The sequence below is a fragment of the Durio zibethinus genome, chromosome 10 (genome assembly GCF_047325235.1).
Source record: "Durio zibethinus cultivar Kanyao isolate XHJ-2024 chromosome 10, ASM4732523v1, whole genome shotgun sequence".
In the NCBI taxonomy this organism is placed as follows: domain Eukaryota; kingdom Viridiplantae; phylum Streptophyta; class Magnoliopsida; order Malvales; family Malvaceae; genus Durio; species Durio zibethinus.
The window spans coordinates 27,573,410-27,597,446 of record NC_143171.1 but is presented as its reverse complement, the minus strand read 5'-3'; the positions used below and the strand labels follow the sequence as shown (position 1 = coordinate 27,597,446).

The 24,037-nt window shown below is 33.3% G+C and overlaps 1 protein-coding gene, 1 long non-coding RNA gene and 1 pseudogene across 9 annotated transcripts in view; 1 reads left to right on the top strand and 2 right to left on the bottom strand.

The window, feature by feature from the left end:
* Positions 1–440: 440 nt before the first annotated feature.
* On the bottom strand, positions 441–1,225 carry LOC111292878 (cyclin-dependent protein kinase inhibitor SMR6 pseudogene; annotated as a pseudogene).
* An 8,433-nt stretch (positions 1,226–9,658) lies between these two features.
* On the bottom strand, positions 9,659–12,316 carry LOC111293073 (uncharacterized). 3 transcript variants are annotated; one of them, XR_016345912.1, is made up of 4 exons: positions 12,188–12,316; positions 11,829–11,910; positions 10,490–10,582; positions 9,659–9,795 (listed from the first exon to the last, which is right to left on the bottom strand). It is a non-coding gene; the product is annotated as an uncharacterized LOC111293073 (long non-coding RNA). The 3 variants fall into 3 exon arrangements; XR_002690557.2 differs by lacking the exon at positions 10,490–10,582 and adding an exon at positions 10,956–11,016 and having other exon boundaries at positions 9,699–9,795; XR_016345913.1 differs by lacking the exon at positions 10,490–10,582 and having other exon boundaries at positions 9,668–9,795.
* Positions 9,859–24,037, top strand: part of LOC111293070 (uncharacterized) — a 34,887-nt gene continuing 20,708 nt past the window's right edge. For 3 of the 6 annotated variants that reach the window (XM_089767080.1, XM_089767082.1, XM_089767078.1), the window contains exons 1-18: positions 9,859–9,981; positions 12,159–13,727; positions 13,850–14,350; positions 14,492–14,596; positions 14,704–14,853; positions 15,017–15,127; positions 15,894–16,055; positions 16,143–17,306; positions 17,625–17,855; positions 17,942–18,061; positions 18,148–19,845; positions 19,971–20,096; positions 20,180–20,305; positions 20,719–21,264; positions 21,351–21,470; positions 21,557–23,263; positions 23,389–23,493; positions 23,577–23,702. In XM_089767080.1, the coding sequence (XP_089623206.1) occupies positions 9,937–9,981; positions 12,159–13,727; positions 13,850–14,350; positions 14,492–14,596; positions 14,704–14,853; positions 15,017–15,127; positions 15,894–16,055; positions 16,143–17,306; positions 17,625–17,855; positions 17,942–18,061; positions 18,148–19,845; positions 19,971–20,096; positions 20,180–20,305; positions 20,719–21,264; positions 21,351–21,470; positions 21,557–23,263; positions 23,389–23,493; positions 23,577–23,702 (8,712 nt within the window). In that variant the 5' untranslated portion in view covers positions 9,859–9,936. Of the gene's footprint in view, positions 9,982–10,082; positions 10,202–12,158; positions 13,728–13,849; positions 14,351–14,491; positions 14,597–14,703; positions 14,854–15,016; positions 15,128–15,893; positions 16,056–16,142; positions 17,307–17,624; positions 17,856–17,941; positions 18,062–18,147; positions 19,846–19,970; positions 20,097–20,179; positions 20,306–20,718; positions 21,265–21,350; positions 21,471–21,556; positions 23,264–23,388; positions 23,494–23,576; positions 23,703–24,037 lie in introns of those variants that run through there. The other 3 variants (XM_089767083.1, XM_089767081.1, XM_089767079.1) reach the window with 2 other exon arrangements.

Below are 24,037 nucleotides of genomic sequence, written 5' to 3'. Positions count from 1 at the left end.
TGTGCAGTGAAGGAAGCAAAGAATTTGATGACCAAAGACCTGAAGAAGCTTGTGATGAATTATAGAATGCAGTGGAGCAAATTTTGAAGCCAACAGTGGTCACTATTCTGTGGCTAAACCTGCAAAATAACCACTTTCTTCCTTACAAGTTACTGCTGCTTACTATTACAAGATTCTCTAGCTAAACTTGAATGACCAAAACCTCCAATATTTCAAACCAAAAAAAAACCCCAAAATCATTCATTTGGATATCACCACTAATTTTATAATCTTCAAGCTTCAATTCAAACATCTAGAGCAGTACAAGAAGTTCCATAATCCAAACCATTCCAACACAAGCAATCAAGCACCAAAGTCAGAGATGAAGTATGAACTTACCAGCTAGTAGTATTAGCTAAAAGCAAGAAACTTGAATACATATAGAGAAAGCTTTACTCAACTGACCTAAACTACACTACTCATTTCATTCAAATTATCATATCTTTGTACACCTTCAACTCCTCTCCACTATATTGGTTAGAGAAAGAGTTACTAATGCAAAAAGACCCAAAAAAAAACAAAAAAAAAAAACCTCCTAACCTAAAAACTTGAACTTTTACTCTAAAAAGAAGTCATTTCAAACTCAATTTGCTTTCTCAACATGGCGCTTGAAAACTGTTTCCAAATCGGGAGGAGTAAAGAACTCCCTAACTCCATTATAGTGGCATCTTAAAGGAAGCCTAGGCTTCCTTGGAGCTGGAGGGCAAGGTAATTTGTCCGGTATTCTTGCTTCTTTTGAAGTTGGAGTTGTTGAACAAGGTTCTTCTTCCTCTTCTTCACTTTCTTTTCCTCTTGGTTTTGTGTTTATTGGCTTCAATGAAGTCCTTATGGCGATACCGGCTATTACCCATTTCTTCCCTTCTGAGTCTAATACTCCATCTACTTGTGGCTTTTTGGAGAACCCCATTTGTGATCAAAACCAAAGAAGGGACTTTGAAGCAAAAACAAAACAACACAAGGTGAGAAAATGGTTACTTTTTTATGAGTATGACTTAAAACAGAGCAAAAACAGAGGAATCCAAGTGAAAGGAAACAGAGACAAAGCAGGGGAAAAGCTATAATCTTTGACTAAAATCAGCCAGAAAATGGGAACAAAGAAGAGGAAAAATGAGTTTTTGATCAAACGTATCAAAACAAATGCAGAAACAGAGAAAAGGAGAAAGCTTTGAATGAGGGAAAAAGAGAGTTTTTGAGGGGAAAAATAAATGAAAGAGAAGTATATATTAAGCTTTGATTTCTTAAAAGGAGATCGGAGAGAGAGAAGAAGGATGGCTGCCCGGAAATTTACGGGCAGCCGAAACCGAGTGAAGAGAAATTTTTTGGCGCCAAATATTGGTAGTCTAATGAGCAACGGCTCTTTTTCCCGCCGAGATTTGTGGGAGTTTTCGATTTTGCCCTTTGTTTTGACATTATTGGTTTCTAGGAAGTGATGCTGCCCAGACAAGAACAATCACCGGCGTATTGGCAAAAGGAATTCATACACGACGTCGTTCCGTTAGTAGTAAGTAAAATGGGCTGAGAATGAGACGAATTGAGATTTTTTTTTTATTAGCCCATTAAAATGTCTATGGAAGGATTGATCATAGTCCAAATGAGAGGAAAATGAGCCAATATTTTGTGAAATTTTTGTCTAAAAAAAAAATTATGATCTAAAAATAAAAAAATATTAAAAATATTGAGATTTAAATACTAAACCTTTTAAATATTATCTAATTATATAAATCAATTTAAATTAAATTTTAAATTCGAATCATGACTTTATTTAATTTGTCATATTTAAAATTTAAATTTTTTTATGAAATTTAATTATACCTTATCTTTAAAAAACCTCACATGTTTTTTAAAATTTAAAGTTAAATTTTTTAGTTTATTTTTTTATAATTTCAAATCCAGCGAGTGTTCTTCAATAATATATTGTTTGGCTAGTTATGACCAGTATTAATTGATCAACAAAAGTTGGTTGAGATGGTAAGATTGGACTATTTTGTTTATAAAATTTAAATTTGAATTTAATTATGAATAATCTCTTTTGATTGACGATATACAAATCAAATATAAATTCTCTTTAAAATTTATGATCTACCCTCACCTTAACTTCGGAAAGCCTCCCTTTGTCTTAAATTTTTTTTTTTTGTCAAAAAAAATTAGTATTAATTGTGCATGTTTGAACCTAAAGGTAAATTTTTTAAAACAAAAAAAATAGTATAAAGCAAGTCCATATATCACAGGTCGAGACTTAAGCTTCGAATTCGCGCGGTTTCGAGACTCAGACATCCATTCATTCGACTTTTCAGATCAGTCTAACCGTCACGGCTCATACCCTTGTGAGGTATTGTCTGCTCTGACTCCTTTGACCTCACGATTTTATCTTACAAAAGGCACCTCACAAGACAGAGGTGGTGTGAACCATTTTATACCACAGTAACCCTCCTAGTATGTTCGATATGAGATTCAAGACTCTTCTTTAGGTCCGTGACATTCTCTCGCACCCAATTTTATGACGCATTCGTCACGGAGACTGATCACCCTGCCTATCTCCCTTTAGGTGCTTAGTGTGGATCGAATGGTTTAGAGTTGGCTCTGATACTATTTGTCACGGGTCAAGAGTTAAGCTCCGAACCCGCGCGGCTCCGGGACCTGGGCATCCACTCATCCAACTTTTCAGATCAAACTAATCGTCACGGTTCACACCCTTGTGAGGTAATGTCTGCTCTGACCTCCTGATCTCACGATTTTATCCTACAAAAAGTAACAGAAGTGATGTGAACCTTTTTATACTCCAGTGACCCTCCTATTATATTCGATATGAGATTCATGACTCTTCTTTAGATTCGTAACACATACAGCATCCAAAACAAAATTAAATGCTGAATTTAATTTGAGCAATAAAAAAAATTTAATGTGAAATTATTCCATCATCCAAAAAAAAAAAAAATTTTGGTTCAGTTATAAACCTAGTGTCCACTATAGTTCTAGGTTTCAGCCCTGAGCTGATCTCTTTAATTTACTCCTTTTTTTTTTCTTTCAATAATTCTCTTTACATTATAACATTAATGTAGTAAATGAAAATGCAGTTAAATTTTTCAAATTTAGTTCCCATGAGATTATTATTCACACACAACTTTTTTTTTTTTTTGTTTTCTTTATTTCTGTCTTATGATATTTGGTCATGTATTAATAATTTTGTTTGTTATGTTTCAAAATCATGGTAATTAAGAGTATGTTGTATTTTACGGTGGTGTTCGTACGTTATGAGATTAAGGTAACAAAAAGAAATCAATGATAGGATTTAAATTTATAATTGTACAGATTATTATAATTATTTGAATAAAAATTTGTGATTGTTTATTTATTATAAATAAATTTTTTTTTATAATTAATTTATTAATTCTAATTTTAAGAGTTTAAAGTTTTATTAAATCCTATAAACATATTTATATATTCATATTACGTGAAATACTAAAATTTATATATTTATATTATATTTTATACGAAAATTTTATATCATAATTTATATCAATATAAAAATATAAAATATTTATTTTAGTTATGTTAAACTCATATAAAATTATTATTAAAAATTTAAATCATATAATTTTTTTATTATATTTTAATATTGTATTTATATTATGTTATTATATTGTATTTTAAGTTGAAAAGTTTTTAAAACAGTACCCTTGATGTCTTAAAACCAAATTTTCTTCTCTTTTATTCTTTCTGTAGTCTCAAATTTTCTACTAGTTGACAATAAGAGAAATTTAGAATACTAAATTCAAAGAAAAAAACAGCCAAATGAATAAATTTTGGAGGGTATCGAATCTGGTGGAAACATTCACCTGTTTCATATTCGTGGTATGAAGCGTGCTCACAAAAATGACGACATTGGGTTGGCTTGGCCCCCTGCCCCTTTCAGTGGTGGGGGCCGGTGGGGGCCGGTGGCAAATGGCCGGCATGGCCACCCAGCCTTAACCATCGATCCAAAAAGGAAACAAGCAAATCCTAGTAATATATAAGAGAGCTGACATGGCTCCACCTACAGCTTTTGGCTGCGCGCCACCCTATATTCTTCGAGGCTATAATCACCTGCTTGCCTCATCCTTTGGGTCCCTATCATTTTTGGACCCAAAATTTTCCAGCCGTTGAATTAGAATTTTAGACTTTCAATAAGATTATAGATTTCATTACATTTTTAATGCAATGCGATTAAATTGATTGTATTATCAATTAAATTTAAATATCATTTTTAATAAAATTTAATATAAAATTTTTAATTATAATTATAATAATTTTTATTATTTTTTTAATTTCATTGAAATTAATTTTATTATCCATTCAAATAAATCCTCAATTTATTTGATACAATATATATGTATTCCAACTCTTTCATCTTCTACTTTTAACCATTATTCATTCCTTTGTTTGACACTATTTGTGTAAAATAATAGTATAAAACTTATCATCCAACAATAAGGTAAATTTTATAGTCTTGAATTAAGCATGTTTATGGATCGAATTTAATTTGAATCAAATTTTAAATTTTGGACTTGACCCGAACATTTACGAATAATTTAAATCTTATGCAAATAATTTGATATTTTGACTCCCACAAGTAATTTCTTGTTTAATTTTAGATACACTACTGCTAAGAAGTAAGCACGTCATATTTTGGCTTGAAGACTCCAACCAATAGGTGTAAAGCTTATGAACTCTAAAAAATAATACAAAACTAAATAAACCCTATATATCTACACCAAAAAAAAAAAAAATGCTTTTGTCCATTTGGATAATTAAAACTTAAAAACTTGCAACTAGAAAATCTTTAGATTCCAAACTTGCAATTAAAGAAAAAAAAAAAAAAGAGATTTATGGTGACAAGTGAAGCTAACCTACCATTCTACAAAGTTAGATCATATTTACCAAAAATAGTATTTGGATTTGGTATCTTAATTTAATCCAAACTTTATAATAAAATATAACTTTTTTTTTATCTTTTGTATTATGATTAAAATTTGAAATTTAATATTTTTAGCTGTGAAGCCGATTCTAAAACCATTAAGCTAATTGGCTATGAGTAAAAAACCATTCGAATCAAATCACTACTTAACTATTTTTTTTTTTTTTTTGCTAAAGACAAAACATCACTTATTAAATCTACTTAATTAATTGTATGTTAAAATTTTAATAGATTTGATAATTCGTATTATCATATCATGTAAAATATTATATTTATATCGTATTTTATACAAAAATCGCATGTCACAGTTCGTATAAATATGAAAATATAAAATATAATTTTTTGATTTTATTAAATCTATTTATAATTTTTTTTATTTTAAGTCATGTTATTTATATATATTCTATTTGTATCGTTTTCATATTGTATCACTGTATCATATTTCAAATTATCATATATAAATTTTAAACTATTTCATCATTTTCATATCTCAAACGTAGAATTTGACATTCTTAAATGATAGTTTATAGCATTATTCTTACAATTCATCCAATCTATACTAATATCATCAATTCCAACTTTCATTTTCCTAGATTATTAGTCATTGTTTGTGGTTATCCAAGTCAAAAGAAAATATTCTTGCAGGTTTGTTTCATTTTCATTCATCTACCATTCAATTTTTTGGTACCAAAATTTCCATGAATTTTTGGTTCAAATTAGGGTTAAAACAAAAGCCCTTTATCAAAGGTTTTGATGGAAGGTAAAGATAAAGAGTAGTTCACATCAAAGATGGACCCATGAAAGAACCGTCCATTATCTGTATTATTTAATCTACATTCTCCCCCTTTATTGACCGACCATGACCAAATGAATGGGACGCTTTGGGCTGTTTTTTAAATCTAATAATATAAAATTTAATATATTGATATGATATAAATATGATAAAAAATATAAAAATATCACGATTAAAAATTTTTGTAATAATTATATATGATTAATAAAATAAAAATATATTTTTTATATTTTTATATTAATATAAATTATAATATATAATTATTATAATTTATATAAAATATTATATGAATACATAAATTTTAATATTTTATATAATATAAATATATAAATCATCGTATCTATTTTTTATTGAGTTTGAGACACTGACATGGCCAACCAAGTTCGTGGTTTGCTCCATTGTTCATAGTAATTCATAATTGGTGGATGTAAAACCGGCCAACCTGAAAAAAACATGAGCAAAACAACGTACTTCTGTTTGATTTGAATGCTTCACTAGCTCAATTGTGATGACAATATATTTGTCTGTTTTATTATCAAACAAATTTCAAAATTCTAAATTCAAATCTCATTATAAATAAATTTACGTTGATTTGATTTGTTTATTAGTGATACAGAATTTGATCCTAATAAATGTCTTCAAATATCAAATCAAATAGAATTTGATTGAAAGCGAACCCTTCTTTCAATTGCAAATGTGTAAAAAAAAAAAAAAAACAAGCTCTTTAATTTTTTTCCATAAAAGACGAAGAAAATGAAAAAGCTTAGACAAAATTCACATGCAATACCTACTGAAAGTGGTAATCTAAGCCAAAATTTTCTAAATAGAGAAATAAACTAGAATTTGAAGCAAATTTTGTTTGGATTATAAGAAAATTTAGAAACAACTTGGTTCTATTGATTTTCCAAATTCTTCAAATTTCTAGCAAAATCAAAGTTTTTTTTATATATATATATATATATATATATGATATTTGTGGTCCTTCATGAATTATTGATTGTCCTTTGAAGTCAAAAACATTTCTCAATTATTTATTGTTTTAATCAAAATTAAAGAGGGTACAATTTTTTTTAAAATAAAAATAAAAAATTATTCGATTTCTCGAATCACAATAAAATATATTATATCTGACAATTTAAAATAAATAATTATAAATCGTATAATTAAAATTATTTCAATAAATTATTATCGATATGACTTAAACTTAAAATTTTTTTATTAAAAAAAAATGAGCCTTAAACAATTTGATCAAAACAAAAAGACATCCTAGTAATTCTGTCTTAATTATTTTTGTTGCAAAAAAATTTTTACATGAGCTGAAAAGGTAAAACGCAAGTTGGTGGAATGAATGTTTATCCACGTCAGGGGCGGCAGACGAAGACAATAAATTTTTGTTTGGTCGGTTTCAATGAAATTGTTCTTCCGTTAACTTTAAAATTTTCAAATATTATTTATTTAAAAATTCAAAATATTGATATACATGAAACAATTATACACAAACACGTAATTGAGAATTTTATCTACTTGGAACTTGACAGCTTGGAATTCTCTTTAATCTAATGGAAGCTGACGTGGAGTCGAGATGTCTTTGAGCTCTTACACGTCAGCAACCATTGAAAAAATCGCAAGAATGCCTAAATCAAATAGTATTGTTATTGGCAATCAAATGAGATAAGAATGAGCTCAATGATAAAGAATAAAGTATTTTTTTAAAAGTCAATAGCGATTATTAATTTTAATAGTAGTTTGGAACTCATCGTATTTTTTATATTATATGATTAAATTTATTATATCTTTAATTGAATGTAAATATTAATTTTAATAAGATTAAATCAACATAAATTTTTTATTAAATTTTTTTTAATCATATTTACGATATTTTTTTTAATTATAATTATAATAAATTTTATTATTATTTTTAATTTCACCGTAATTAATCTCATTATCTATCCAAATAAAATTTTAGTCTATTTCACGTATTACTTTTTTCATGTATAATCAATTTGTTATTATTAAGCTTTAAATTTTAAATTTAGTTTAATTAATTTATATATCACTTTTACGAGATGATGTTAAATCATATATTTAAAATTCAGAATTTAATATTTACAACGTTTTATTTTATTGCTCAATTAAAAAAATTAGATTTATTAAGATTAAAAATTTCTTTGCTTGTATGATTTAAGTTTGAAAGATTCAAGTTTTTTGTTTAAAAGTCAAAAGCTATTATTAATTTTGATTTATTTCACAAATTACTTTTTTTATGTATGATCAATTTGTTCAATAAATATGAAAAGGATTGGCTTATACTTTGAAAATTACTTTGCTTATATGACTTAAATTGGATCAACAAACCCAATAATTTGTACTTTTTCACTATTTCAAAAAATAAAATTTAGAATCATCACGTACATGAAGGATTCATATCACTTATAATTTTGTTTCTTATAATATTAAAATTAATCAATCATAACAAAAAATTATGCATAATTCATCACTTAAAAACTTGAATTTTGTATAATTTTTTTGATATATCACATATAATGTTAACTTATGATTAATTAATTATATTACAGTAATTGTAAATGATATATTTTCGTTCATGAAACTATGCACCCGTAAAAAAAAAAAAAAAAAAAAGACCTTCAAAAACTACCAAAGCAGTAATAATAATTGAGGCATGAAATTAAGCAAGCGGTCCCTTTAAAGTTGTTATCATGGACATTTCAATTTCAACAGCCTTCCTTTACATATTTCATTGCCATTGCCATAAAAAAGATATATATTTCTAAGCAAAATTTCAACCAATACTCAAAAGGAAAAAGCATCCCTTTTTTTTTCATAAAAATATTATTTATGGGAAGTTCATGGTTAGTGAGACAGATTCCTGGGCACCAAATGATGGGACCTCACTCAAAGTAGCCAATTATTGACTATTATATATAAGACAATTATAATCAAAATCTAACTATGCTTTGATTAGATAAGCATTTTGCTTTGAAAATTCTTAATTATCATGATTATCATATTGTCATAATTAGGTAATACATAATTTTTAAAAAAATTAATGAAAGTTACCAGTTTACAACCACTTTTGATATTGAGAGTTTGCTGCTTCTCTAATTCAATGCCTTTTTTACAATCAAAGTAACCATAAAATTGATATCTTTCATTGTTTCAAGTAGGTAAATTAGAAAAACTTTCATATCAATATTATGCTTAATATAGAGGCAACAAAAAGTTTGATTTGTATTTGCAAAAGGGTGATATAGTAATTTTAGACACGACACGAAAATGATAAAAAAAAAATTATATAAATTTGACAAAAACTAAAAATTGGGTTTTATATTTGATGTGTCAACACCAATTATAACATGATAATTTTCGTGTTTGATACAAAACAAATAAATCTCAGATACACGAATTGTCAGATCTAGATATAAGCATACCAAGCTAGCCTTCGACTTAATTTAGTTTTTCATCTTCTGCTTCAATCTCATTCCACTCCACTGCTTCAGAATTGTTTAAAAATTCCCTTGGAAAGACTCTAAGAAGACCTAACTTGATCTAGATCTTTTTACAGTTTGGTGTTTTTTTGCATGGTCAAGCTTGTAGTCAATGTGCCTGGCAAAAATGGAAAAGGGGAAAGTGAAGAAAAAGGAGAGTTAGAGCATTAAGTTCACAACTTTAAAGTTAATTGTGAAGAATTAGCCACAAATTTATTTACCAAAGGTGTTGGAACGCCCACAAGATAGCTGATCACATTGCCTTCAGACAAAAAAGAAACTGTTAAAAGGATTTGGCAGCTTCTTTCTGTAAGTGGAAACATCTCAACAATTTTCATTCTAAAATCAATTGATCTAACCGGAAGCTGATATTTTGCATTTTCAACAGAGCTGTATTAGCCATCCCAAGGCATGTGAGTGACCAATCAGTAGGGCCAATTTGCATGTATGGCCAACTAGCATGTGTATTAGCGAGTACCAAGTGGCATTTGTCAGCTTATAGCCTACTTTAAAGAATATATCCATCAGCAGATCAATATAGATATCTAACAATCATCCACCAATTTACAGTAATGAAAGTTTCAAATCAAAGGCAGTTTCTCTAGAATTCTCGGATTCGAATTCGATTACTTCTGCATGACAAGATGGCAACTGAAGCAGAGATCATTCCAGAACCCATTTCTGTAGTGGTACAGTTCTTTCCTCTTACATGATTTATGTTGTGATTATTTTCCATTTAACTAATAATTTTGAAGTGCATATATACTCTTTTACTACTTCTGCCTATTCTGAATACTGAAATACATACTTTGCAATCAAACTTTACTACATAGCATGCATGACATAACCATAGGAAGTTAGCAAGATGACATGTCTTTGATCGAGAAGGATACTGCAGTTTCAGAACAGGTAAAATCAGAAAGGTGGTCATGCATCTGGTTTCATCTTTGTATAGCAGTTTTTTAACTTTCGATGTTCTTGAAACACTTAAAACTGGATGAGCTCTGAGCTTTTTTATTATTCTTTTATGATGAAGCATATACTCTCCTTTTTTAATCAGCATAAAGACCCAAAAAGAGGTGATCTGGTCTTTCCTTCCTTTTCCAATAGAGCAATCAATATCTGTAGGTCTCTTTTTTCTTTCTATCAAACTATTTGGTTTTCAAAATAAAGATTAGATCCAGTATCTTTACTTACTATATTCTTTTGATCCATACGGAATAAAACCTCTGAAGTGATACAACACATTCATGAGAACAGTTGCTTGAGCTTCACCGAAACTTCTGTCAACTTGATAACACAGCCAAGATTTAGCTTAACCAGCATCATCAGTTCTAGAAAAGTTTTTAAGAACATAGCTTATAGCTCAGATTCAAAGCATATTTTCCATTCAACAAAGCCCAACAGATCAATATAACCTTACTAAACTTTATAGCTACCATAACTAAGTCTTGAGTTTCTGATTTATTGTTTCGAGCCATTATTAGATGTCTCAGTTCTCGAATGAATATACTGCTTAAAAGTTATGTGGATAATAGTATCAACTTCAGTCTCAATTCTCAAAAGAACATACTGCTTAGAACATTAGGATAATAGTACTTGCTTTTCTGCATAGCTAAATAAAAAATGGATGCAGCTAAAAAGTTATTTTCCCTTTAAGTACCTTTTTGTACAAAAAAGGCTGTAACTTGAAAATAAGGTTTTTGTCAAAAAGAGTCCGCAGCCTGAAAATAGGGGAAAAGAGTTACAAGTAGTGAGATTTGAATCCCAACTTGTTAGATATATAATGGTAACTGCATGAACCAATTAAGCTAAGCTTCGGGTTCTGTTTTTCAGGATTATGCCAGATCAAAAACATTGGCTTTCGCAAATAACTAATAAAGATCACTTCTTTACAAATCCTAAAATCAATAATTTAGGTGAATATCTTTTGGCCAAAAAACATAATAATTTAGGTGAATATCTGCATACAGAATAAGTAGAAAGTTCAAACAAATACATTTGATGATTAGTTGCATCAGCATAACATAACTGCTTACTTATATTGATTTACAAAAACAAAATATCCATTAGAGCGAACGAATGACCAGCTTATTGATGAAAAGAAGTCTACCTTATGTAAGTTTAAGCATCAAACTCCTCACAAACTATTTGATTAAGTCTTAAGCATTACCAATATAGAAATATATCCACAAACATAGTAATTTGTTAAAATCGGATTTACTTGCCTAAACTTGAATAAGGTTGGTAAAGATATTAAGGATCTGATTCTGATATAACAATCTGACAGCCAACTTGCTCTAATGTCACTATTATTTGAAAATTCTTTGGTCAAACCTTGTCTTCGTCTTCCTATTCCTCATATAATTTGATTAAATGAATGTAAAGTAGTGAGGTACACTTGCATTTGATTTCTGTTATTATGAAATGGTAGTTCAATATGAGTCATTTTAGGGGGAAAATAAAAGAAAGTTCAAAATGAATAGTATAATGCAGCATGCTGAAGTTTCATAACTGAAAGTTGATTTTACCATACCGAAGAAGTACTGCCTTTTTTCCTGTTGACTTCATTCCATATGTGCCTCCGACAATTTTCTCAGAAATAAGATTTGTTTGTGCTGGGAGGGAAAAAAAGAACAGAATTGGAATAGTTTACCAAATCTAATATTGTTACCAAAGAAGCCTATTCTTCCAAAAATAAGATTTGTTCACACTGGAAAAGGAAAAAAAAAGAACAGAAATGGATAACTTTTCCAAATCTAATATTGTTACCAAAGAAGCCTATTCTTTCAAAGAATAAAAATGCAGGTTTCTACCACCATTCTGTAAATGTAAATTAAAAAAAACATATTTATTCTGCATGCAGAAAACTGAAGAGGAGAGCAAACAGTTGACCTTGGAACTGTGTGACAAAGCTGTCGAGTTTCTACCAGGCGGCTTGAAGAAATTCCAAGGTGGATCGATCCAGCCTGCTGAAACTGATGAATATTCAGCTAAAGCAGAAAACATGGAAGTAGCCAGTAATAATGGGGTTGAAGCCATGAATACAGTCTCTGAAGGCAATCCTGAAATCTCTAAGGGTGAAGGTTTTTTAATATCACCTGAGATTTCCACGGTTGCCAATGAGACCTGTGGAATGTCAGGGCACAGGGAGGTTGATGACACTGCATTTAAAGCAGAGAAGATACCAGAGGATGAAGAAAAGATGGTGGTTGACAAAAAGATTCAGCTTGAGGAAGTGGCAGGAACTGTGGATGAAGTGAAGGAAGCAACAGAAGACAGAATGGAAAAGGGTGACATAGTTCATGGCATTGATGAGTTGAACCTCGATGTTGTAGGAGAGAAAAGAGTGGAGGAGGTTGAGGTAATTGCTGACCGAGATTCTTCAGTGGAAGAGACACGTGGGAGCTTGGAAGAAGAAACAAATTACTCACAAGAAAATGAAGGATCAAGGACAGATGAGAATGTTGATATTGAGTCCAGCACCAAGTTAGAGCTCAAGAAACAAGCTTCAATTGACACTCCTGATCCAATAATTGACAGCTTGAAGGAGGCTAATGAGCCAGTTACTGAGGCCAATAACTCCAATCTTGTTAAAGAAGTCAAAGACACCGAACCAGAGAAGCAGCCTGCCATAGTGGGAAAGGATCAAATAATTTCTGATAGTGTTGGAGACACCTTACCCTCAACAGTAGCAGAAAGTTCAGAGATCAAGGAACATGAAACAACCTCAACAGTAGCAGAAATTGAGGATGTAGCTTGCGTGCATGAACCTGCGTCAGAAGTGGATGAGAAACTTGAAGAGGTCTCCAGTATCATAATCAAAGACAAAAGCCAAGCTACAATAGAATCACGTGAGGAGATCAAATGCATCACTGGAGAAAATAATGGCATACAAGATAAGAATGTGTTAAATACTTCTGTCATGAAAACAGAAGAGCTATGTTCGCAAGAAGTAGACAATCAGGTCACGTGCAACTTAGGCTCTGATATTGGGACAGAGAATACTGTTGAGAGTCCAACAGAAGAAAGTGGACAAAGTGAAATCACTGAGAAAACTGACCAAGATTCAGGCATGTCGAGTAATTTATGTAAAGATTATTCAAATTCTGAATCAGAAAATGTTGGGGTGGACGTGAAAGTTGTGCAGGCCACAGACAAAGAGCCGGCGATGACAGAGGCCTCAGATGAACTGAAAAGGGAAGAGGATTCTACTGTTCCAATGCCTGGAGGAGATAATAGTGAAGTAGAAAATGTTGATTTTGTACAGCAGAGTCAGGAGGGAAAATCAGAGAAGGAAAATGCAGAAACAAGCACAAGCATCAAAGAAGTGACATCTGTCAAAGATCATGAAGAAAGACTCGAGGGAGAAGGGATGGAAGACAAACCGACCAATACTGATGCTGACAGAGAAAATGGAGAATCAAAAAGAAAGGTCAAAACAATTTCCAGTTTTCAGTTTTCATACTACTTTTTTCTTTTCATTTTTAATATCAACGGTGTCATAATCATATATATTATTGCCAGGGTTTAACATAAATTCTGTGCTTCCTACAGGATCAACTACAAATTGAAGTAAATGAGAATACTGAAACCGTGGAAGTTGAGATTTCAAACAAGAATGCTGATGATTTCCATGTTGCTGATTCATTAGCTGGACAACCAGTGGAAAAGGAAGACAAAAAGCAGTACGAGTTCTCCGATGTTCAACCTGAAGAACAAGTCCATGAAGAAATTGGAGCATCCAAGGAAAAGCAAGAAGATGATGGAGATGTATCTGAGGCATGTCAAAGCAGAGATAGCACAAATCCAGAGCATATATTCACAGAAGCAGCAGCAACCACAGATTTGAAATCAGAAACAAGTGAAATGGATAAGGAGAATGTAAAAGAGGTTTATCTCTTGGGCTCTGAAAAATGTTCAGAGAGCAATGAAGCTCTGGAGAGCAAAGAAGAGGGGATACAACGGGAGTTAGAAGATTGTACTGCAGAGAAACCTGAATCAAAGGATGCCATGGAGAACATAGAAGATAACTTGAAACAGGAAGAAACTAAAGAGGTCTAATTTTAAAGCATGAATACTAACTCAATTACAATATATATTTTTTAATTTTAAACTCTTTTCCTGAAAAAGCAAGGGAAAAAAAGGAGAGATCATCATTATAATTGTTAATAAAAGTTAACCTTATTCTTCATGCAGGTTTGTGAAGGTCCAAAGTCCATCATAAAGGAAGAATGTGCTATTATAGTTGACTCACCGAAATCTAATGAAGAAGATGAAAAAGAAGAGACACCTGAAGTGGAGGTGAGATTTGGATGGCTTTTAAAATTTTGCAGAGCCTTGGTCTTGATGTTAAGTTGAAAGCTGAAACCTCCATGTTTCACCAATCTTTCAATATATTTTTTGTTCAGGTATGTGAAAAGCAGGAAACAGACAACACAGTTGAGAATGCTGAAAAACAAATTCTACAGGAAGACAAGGACCAGATTACACTGCTGACAGAGACAATGAAAGAGAAATCTAAAGAAGAGAATACCGCAGCAGTGACATCCATAGAAGAGGTAAATAGATGCACAAAATGCAAAACAGCACAACCAGAAAGTCTTGTACCCCATCAAAAGGGCTGTGCATTAAATAGTTTTTTTGCTTTATCCTACTTCAATTCAAAAGGTCTGGTCCATTCAATTCAAGCCACTGATGAAGTTTTATAACATTGAAATGCAGAAAATAGAGGATGACAGTAAAGCTGAGAACAACTTTGAAGTTTCCACATCAGCAACAGATAAGGAGGACTCTTTGGAGAAAGAAAACAAGGAAAGAGAACCCGAAATAGAGGTCAGTTATATATGGAATGTATAGTTTTTGTGCTCGGTATTTCATATTGGACCATTTCTGAAAGATGCTAAAATACAACAGATATACTTCCTCTAAATTAAGGCATTCAAACAGCCATGAGGACAATACAACTGCATATTTTTTGTCAAAAAAATCTCAACAAAAAAGGGAAAAGGAACTAAGATCTTTTTCATTTTAATGCTAAAGCAAGTGGTTTTTCCCCCTTCGTTTTCCTTGCATCTTATAAGGGGAGAGGGAAAGCAACTGTCAGCTCTGGCTGGCTATCCTGAGTGGAAGTAAATTAAATCTTTAGGAAACTCTAATAAAGTATTCTGACTATAAATATGTTATCCACATTCATCCAAGGATGCACATGCCTAAAGAACCAACAGAGTATAACCTTATTAACTTCTATCAATACATTAATAAACCAGATCATCAACACGAATCTTTCCTCAGTTCCTGCAATGTAAAAGAAAAAGATGCGAAGTGAATTCTGCTTAAAATCGGAAAAAGAAGGGGCAAAAAAAGAGTTCACCAATCAGAGAGGTGTTATGCCACTGATGCAGACCATAACATCAGCAAGTAGGCCAGCAAACCTCCAAATCAGTCTAAAGGATAGAGATCTCCAAGAATGATAAATTCAATTCATGAACTTAGCACAAAGAACGACCCTTGGCCTGATGTGATTTTTTCTGTTTTTAATCCAATCTGTTACCTTCTAGTAGTTTGTCATGTTTAAGTTGAAATTCTGTTTGTCATGCAGGTGTATAAAGAATCAGAAACGGCAGCTTCAGTCACCACAAAAGAAAATCCAGACTTGGAGGAATATCCTATAGCTGACATCTCCAACTCATCAATTAGTAATGAAATTGCTGAGGAAAGCATAAAGGAAGGTGAAAGCAGCCCAATGAAGTTAACAGAAGAGGTCGGCTAATAAATGAAAGTGGTCCAACAATGTTTTTTCTTTTTAATCATTCTTACTTGCTAACTTACACAGTCAATTGTTTTACAGGTTAGCAACTCAAACATTGAGCAAGCTGACTCTATAGAGGAAACAACAAAGCCAAATAATGATCCTAGTCTGTTTGATGTAAAGGAGTCAAGAGAAGAAATAACACCAATTGAAGTCAAAGAAGACCTTGTCCATAGTTCTTCGTTTGAGCTCGAGGAGTCCAAAAAGGACAGTGAAGAAAAAACCTCAGTAAAAGGAAGCATCAATACTGCTGATTTGGACTCCACATCACGTGCAGAAGGAACAGAAGAAACGAACATAAAAGAAGCTGAAGCAGAAGAGGAAAAGAATGAAAGAAAGAATGTTCTTTCCGTCGTAGAGGATGACCTAGCAACGACTGAACATGAAGGGATTGGTGTAGAGAGTACTGACATTGATGTGAAACCACTGGACTCCTCCATAACATGCGAGAAGGACATGAACAGTCCCCAAGAAGAAGATGGAATGCAGGATAAAATTCCAAATGCAGGAAGTGAAGATCAAACGGAGATGACCACCAAGGAGATTCCCTCGAAAGAGATATTAGGAGATGAAGAGAAGGAACCATCTACCTCGCCTTCAGAAGAATATGAGGCCACACTCACTGTAGAGAAAATAACTGATGAAACTTCAGAAAAAGATCAGGCTCCATACGAGCGCTCAGAAACTCCTGTGTCACAAGCAACAGATGAGATATTAATGCAAAATGAGGATAATCCCACGTTAGATGTCCCTAAAGCAGAGGCTGAAGATACTGGAAAGGAAAGCGGACATGAAGTCATGGATCACATGGCTCAGGAACCAATTGTGCGTACAGAGAAGGAATCTGGAAAATGCAGCTCTGTGGCAGAAACCAACGTCTCTAATGTGGAAGAACCTAGAGAACTAGAGAATCAAACTGATGCTTGTGAGGCAAAAACACTGCAAGATGAACAATCATCAGATTTAGGATTGGAAAGAGAGAAAATTGAAGATGGAAAGTCATTGGATGAAGCCACAGATTTGGGAGAAACCTCATGCAAGGATGGTGAAAAGGCTATAGAAGAAAAAGAGAATTTAGCTAAGAACTTGGAAAAACCAGAAAGCTTGAAGGAAGATTCTGAAATTGGAAAAGACGACACTGAACTCACAAGAGGAGCTCATGATCAGATTCCTGAGGTGGTTAACGTGAATGATAATGCAAAGGTTAGTGAAAATTACTCGTTTCACTCCTCTTTTTTTTTTTTTTTTTTGTTATGAAAAACAAAATCAAATTGAAGATATGAAAATGGAAGCCATTTCAATTTTGATAATTTTCATTTTACAATTATGACAGAGATTCAAGTTCTTTTCTTAAAGAAAAGAAGACAAAAACCAAAATTTATGTATTTTCCATATTGGAAAAATAAGTCGGTTGTGTATAATGTTCAATCTCATTCAGAAGTCATATCACCATTCAATTGTTTCTCTTCATTTAAGTAGCAGACTTCTCTAACACTCAACTAATTTATCAATTTCAAACAGAATGCTGAGCTAGCACTAGAAGGTTTTGAAGAAAAGCCCAAATCTGACTTTGAACCAGTGGCCGAAGACCAAAGTAAGGAAACATTCCCTGAAACCAGCACTGATGTTCAGAATCAAGAAACTGAAAAACAGATAAAAGAGGAACAGGAAGACAAACTGGAGAATGAAGACTATATTAACAGAGAAGAAAATGCAAACGAAGTTACCAAGGCTGTTATTTTGTCCGAGGAGGTAAGGAACACTTATGAACATTTTGTCTTTATGATTATTTAAGCAGGTGTCATTCTGTTATGTTGACAAATATTAATTTTTAGCAGGTTGATAAGGAGGTTGAGAAAGCTGATGATAGTAAAGACATCAAACAAGAAATCATGGAGGAAGACGGTAGCGAAAATGAACTTCATCCAGTATCAAAAGGAGATGAAACAACTAATGAGGTCATCTCAATAATTCATAATGAATAGTTATTCAAATAGCCTTTTTAGATTTTAAATTTTTAAACATTTTAACTATGTATTGACAGGTGGAAGTGGAAGCCTACAGTTCAGTCTCAACTGAATGTCTCAAGGAAAACAAGGAACAGATAGAAGCAGAAAATTCAGAGGTTGAAGAACATTCAACCAATGACAGAGAAGCATCCCATGTCATAAAAGAATTAGAAGAAAGGAGAAAGGATGAAGAGTCTGGAGACCCAGTAAGTGTGCACAGTGAAGATAGAGATGCAGAAGAAAAAATTGAGGAGATTATTGATGACTCAAACCTCAGTCATGACGAGAGTCATATTGTAGCTGTGACAGAAGTAAAAGCAGAGACAAGCTTAAATGACGCTGAGGTGAATGAGAAGATTGTAAATACATCGAATATCAGCTCAGTCAAGGTGAGCCTAGAAACTATTGAGAGTGATGCTAATCAAGAGACTAAAGAAGTAGAGAATGTGCAGCTTGAAGAAATATCCTCTGACTTGGCAACCCAAGTCCCAACTAAAGACAATGATGAAGTGGAAAAGCAGAGTCTAACTGTGGAAAGTGTAGACAAGGATGAAACTGACGAAATCAAGAGAGATCCTGAGGCATTTTACATGCCCAATGATCAGGCTGAAACTGAGAAAAGCCTAACAGTGGAAAAGGTGGACCAACTAAACAGTGATCATGAGCTTGCAGAGACAAAGAGTGAAGCCTCCAAAACTTCAAACAAAGATGAACTGGGGAAAACTGAATTAACTTCAGATGGAGATCATGTTTCTGAAGACAAGGGCACAGAACAAGATGCAGAAACCACAAAAAGCCTAACAGCAGAAGGACCAGAAGCCAACAAAGTTGAAGAAACCAAAGGAGAACCAGAAACATCATCCGATTACATGTCTCAGAGTGTTGAAACTATTTTGAAAGATGATACTAGTTCCCCTAGTACTCTTCCAGAAGAGAAACTGGAGGAGCAACTTCAAACTTCTACCTGCACATTGCCTTCAGAGGAGGAAGAGATCAGAGCTGCACACACAATTGAGAACATTGAAGAAGAGATACAGAAAGATGCTGAAATAAAACAGGAGAGTCTAGAAGATTCTTCTGACACAAAGACAATAGAAGAGGTATGCTTGCCAAATGAAGAACAACGAGAGCCCAAAACAGTCCCAGAAGAAGAAACTATTGCTGACGAGGGTCTTCAAAATGATGAACCAGAGGGGCAGATTGAAACTACATCTTCTACATTGCCTTCCGAGGATGGAACTGGTGCCATAGGTGAGGAGGTAGAATTTGGTGAAACAAAGGAAGAAGTACCCACAAAGCTGGATGTCATTACAGGAGATGAAAAAACTGGTGAGCAGACTCTCTCGGCTAATAAACCAGAGGGGACTGCATGCTCTCCATTGGTTTCAAAGGAAAAGGAGGAAGAAAATATAAGCATGGTTGAGAATACAGAAGAAGAGAAAATAAATGAAGCGGACATTCCAGACAAGATCTCAGAAGATTCTTCCAATGCAAAGAAAATGGCAGAGATATGCTTAGAAAAAGAAGAGTTTCAGGAGCTTGAAGTTGCTAAGAAAGATGAAACTGCTGCTGCTCAAGCTCTCCAAGTGAAGGAGCCAAATGAGCAGTCTTTCACTTCAGCATTGCCTGCCGAGAACATAGAGCATGGAACTAAATCCAATGAGGAAGAAAATCAGTGTGAGAAAACAGATGAAGGAAACGAAATCATACCTAAAGAAGATTCAAAAGAAGAGGTTAGCAATACTAGCTCAAAACCTTAATAATTTCATGTATTTCCTATTAATTTCCGTATCTATTATTCTCTTGCTTCTAAAATTTATTATCTTGAAATCTATTAACTGAGGAGGAAAAATGACAGGCCATTGATGACAAGGAAGTTAGTGAAACATCTTATTCAACTTCCCATTCGGAAGAGCTGACGAAAGATGGCTCTGGAGAAGATGAGCAAAAGGATAAACTGGTTGAAGACAAGACATATGAAGAGGTCAGGAAACAGAAACTGAACTTTGTTCATCTTATTTGTTTCTTGCTCTTTTATATCGATATTGAAGCTTTAATCTATAACAGCTCAATGTGGAAGCTCAAAAGATCAGTGAAAATGATACAACTGAAAAGCAGGTCAAAGATAAAACTGTTGAGGATCCAGGCGAAGCTTCAGTTGTCAGGATTGAAACCACAACAGTAACAGAAGAGGTCAGACTACTTTGAATCCTCCCTTCAAACTTTGATTTGAATAATATTTTATGCAAATGTACCTGTAACAGAAAGTGCAACAGTCTTGTTGATTTCATGAAACTGTTCAAAGGACGAAAGAGACTCCAGGTTTTAGTATAAAACATGGTTAGCTCATTGAAGGACCTTTTATAAATCAAAATATTATGGGAGAGGGATTGCAGTAGAATAACTTAGATCTTATATAAGAGAAGAGGCAAGCAAAATTCTTGAAGCTAGAATTATTCTTTTTTCAGTTATTATTTTAAATTTCTAGTTGTCAGATCCCTCAATCATTCTAGGAGCTGCAAATGAAATCTAAGCATCATAAAATAAGAAAAATAACAGATAAAAATTAATCATACTGAGCAGCTCTATGTTTCATCATTTATCAGGAATCAAGCGCTGAACTATCAGCCACAGAAAACAGTCAAATAATTGATGATATTCAGCAGCCAGAGGAAGCAACTAAAATCGCATCTGATGAGCAGATTCCAAGGGAATTAGATCCCCAAGAGAACACAGAGATACAAAGTTCAATTTCCAAGGAACTTGTTCCAATTGGATTGCAGGATAGAGTTGCAGAATCCTCACAGAAGTCTGAAGTTGGAGATGAGCATGGTGGAGGAAAATCAGCAGTTAATTCAGGTGAAGAAATAACCGAGGAGTCTACATCAGTGGAAGATTTGACTAAGATATCATCATCTGACCACGTCGAAAGCTCCACAAAGGAAACTTTGCAAGTAACTCAAGACGTGATTAAGAAGAGAGAAGCAACAGATGAAACTAATGCTTCTCAAATTCTTCTAGAGGAGAAACCAGAGGAGCAAACTGAAAAACAGATAAAAGAGGAACCGGAAGACAAACTGGAGGATGAAGACCATATTAACAGAGACGAAAATGCAAACGAGGTTACCAAGGCTGTCATTTTGTCTGAAGAGGTAAAGAACACTTATGAATATTTTGTCTTCATGATTATTTAAGGAAGTGTCTTTTTGTTGTATTGACAAATATAAACTTTTAGCAGATTGATAAGGAAGTTGAGAAAGCTGATGATAGTGAAGACATCAAAGAACATATCATGGAGGAAGAAAGTAGCACCAATGAACTTCATCCAGTATCAAAAGGAAATGAAACAACTAATGAGGTCATCCCAGTAATACATAATGAATAATTATTCACATAGCATTTTCAGATGTTAAATTTTTAAACATTTTAACTGCTTATTCACAGGTGGAAGACTACAGTTCAGTCTCAACTGAATGTCTCAAGGAAGCTGGCTCCAAGGAACAAATAGAAGGAGAAAACTCAGAGGTTGAAGAACATTCAACCAATGACAGAGAAGCATCCCATGTCATAAAAGAATTAGAAGAAAGGACACAGGATGAAGAGTCTGGAGACCCTGTAAGTGTGCAGAATGAACATACAGAAGCAGAAGAAAAAATTGAGGAGATTATCGATGACTCAAAACTCTGTCATGACGAGAGTCATATTGTAGCTGTGACAGAAGTAAAAGCACAGACAAGCTTAAACGATGCTGAGGTGAATGAGGAGATTGTAAATACATCGAATATCAACTCAGTCAAGGTGAGTCTAGAAACTATTGAGAGTGATGCTAATCAAGAGACTAAAGAATTAGAGAATGTGCAGCTTGAAGAAATATCCTCTGACTTGACGCCCCAAGTCCCAACTAATGACAATGATGAAGTGGAAAAGCAGAGTCTAAATGTGGAAACTGTAGACAAGGATGAAGCTGACGAAATCAAGAGAGATCCTGAGGCATTTTACATGCCTAACGATCAGGCTGAAACTGAGAAAAGCCTAACAGTGGAAAAGATGGACCAACTAAACAGTGATCATGAGCTTGTAGAGACAAAGAGTGAAGCCTCCAAAACTTCAAACAAAGATGAATTGGGGAAAATTGAATTAGCTTCAGATGGAGATCATGTTTCTGAAGACAAGGGCACAGAACGAGATGCAGAAACCACAAAAAGCCTAACAGCAGAAGAACTGGAAGCCAACAAAGTTGAAGAAACCAAAGGAGAACCAGAAACATCATCTGATTACATATGTCAAAGAGTTGAAACTATTTTGAAAGATGATATTAGTTGCCCTAGTACACTTCCAGAAGAGAAACCAGAGGAGCAACTTCAAATTTCTACCTGCACATTGCCTTCTGAGGAGGAAGAGATCAGAACTGCACACCCAATTGAGAACATTGAAGAAGAGATACAGAAGGATGCTGAAATAAAACATGAGAGTCAAGAAGATTCTTCTGACACAAAGACAATAGAAGAGGTTTGCTTGCCCAATGAAGAACAAAGAGAGCCTAAAACAGTCTCAGAAGAAGAAACAATTGCTGACCATGGTCTTCAAAACGAAGAGCCAGAGGAGCAGATTGAAACTACATCTTCTACATTGCCTTCTGAGGAAAGGGAGCATGGAACTGGAGCCATAGGTGAGGAGATACAATATGGCGAAACAAAGGAAGAAGTACCCAAAAAGCTAGATGTCATTACCGGAGGTGAAATAACTGGCGAGCAGACTCTTTTAGCTAATAAACCAGAGGGGACTGCATGCTCTCCGTTGGTTTCAAAGGAAAAGGAGGAAGAAAATATAAGTATCGTTGAGAAGACAGAAGAGGAGAAAAAAAATGAAGCAGACATTCCAGACAGGATTTCAGAAGATTCTTCTGAAGCAAAGAAAACGGCAGAGATATACTCGGAAAAAGAAGAGTTTCAGGAGCTTGAGGATGCTACGAAAGATGAAACTGCTTCTGCTCAAGCTCTCCAAGTGGAGGAACCAAATGAGCAATCTTTGACTTCAGCATTGCCTGCTGAGAACATAAAGCATGGAACTACAGCCGATGAGGAAGAAAATCAGTGTGAGAAAACAAATGAAGGAAATGAAATCATACTGAATGAAGCTTCAAAAGAAGAGGTAAGCAATACTAGCTCAAAACCTTAATAATTTCATGTATTTCCTATTCATTCTTGTATCTATCATTCTCTTTCTTGTAAATTTATTATTTTGACAACTATTAACCGAGGCGGCAAAAATGACAGGTCATTGATGACAAGGAAGTTACTGAGACATCTTATTCAACGAAAGATGGCTCTGAAAAAGATAAGCAAAAGGATAAGCTGGTTGAAGACAAGACATATGAAGAGGTCAGGAAACAGAAACTGAACTTTGTTCATCTTATTTGTTTGTTGCTTTTTTATATCGATATTGAAGCTTGAATCTGTAACAGCTCAATGTCGAAGCTCAAAAGACCGGTGGAAATAATATAATTGAAAAGCAGGTTGAAGACAAAACTGTTGAGGATCCAGGCCAAGCTTCAGTTGCCTGGATTGAAACCACAACAGTAACAGAAGAGGTCAAACTACATTGAATCTTCCCTTCAAACTTTGATTTGAATAATATTTTATGCAAATGTAACTGTAACAGAAAGTGCAACAGTCTTGTTGATTTTATGAATCTGTTCAAATGATGAAAGAGATTCCAGGTTTTAGAATAAAAAATGGTTAGCTCATTGAAGGACCTTTCGAAAATCAAAATATTATGGGAGAGGGAGTGCAGTAGAATAACTTAGATCTTATATAGGAGAAAAGGCAAGTAAAATTCTTGAAGCTAGAATTATTCTTTTTTCTGTTATTATTTTAAATTTCTATTTGTCAGGTCTCTCAATCATTCTAGGAGCTGCAAATGAAG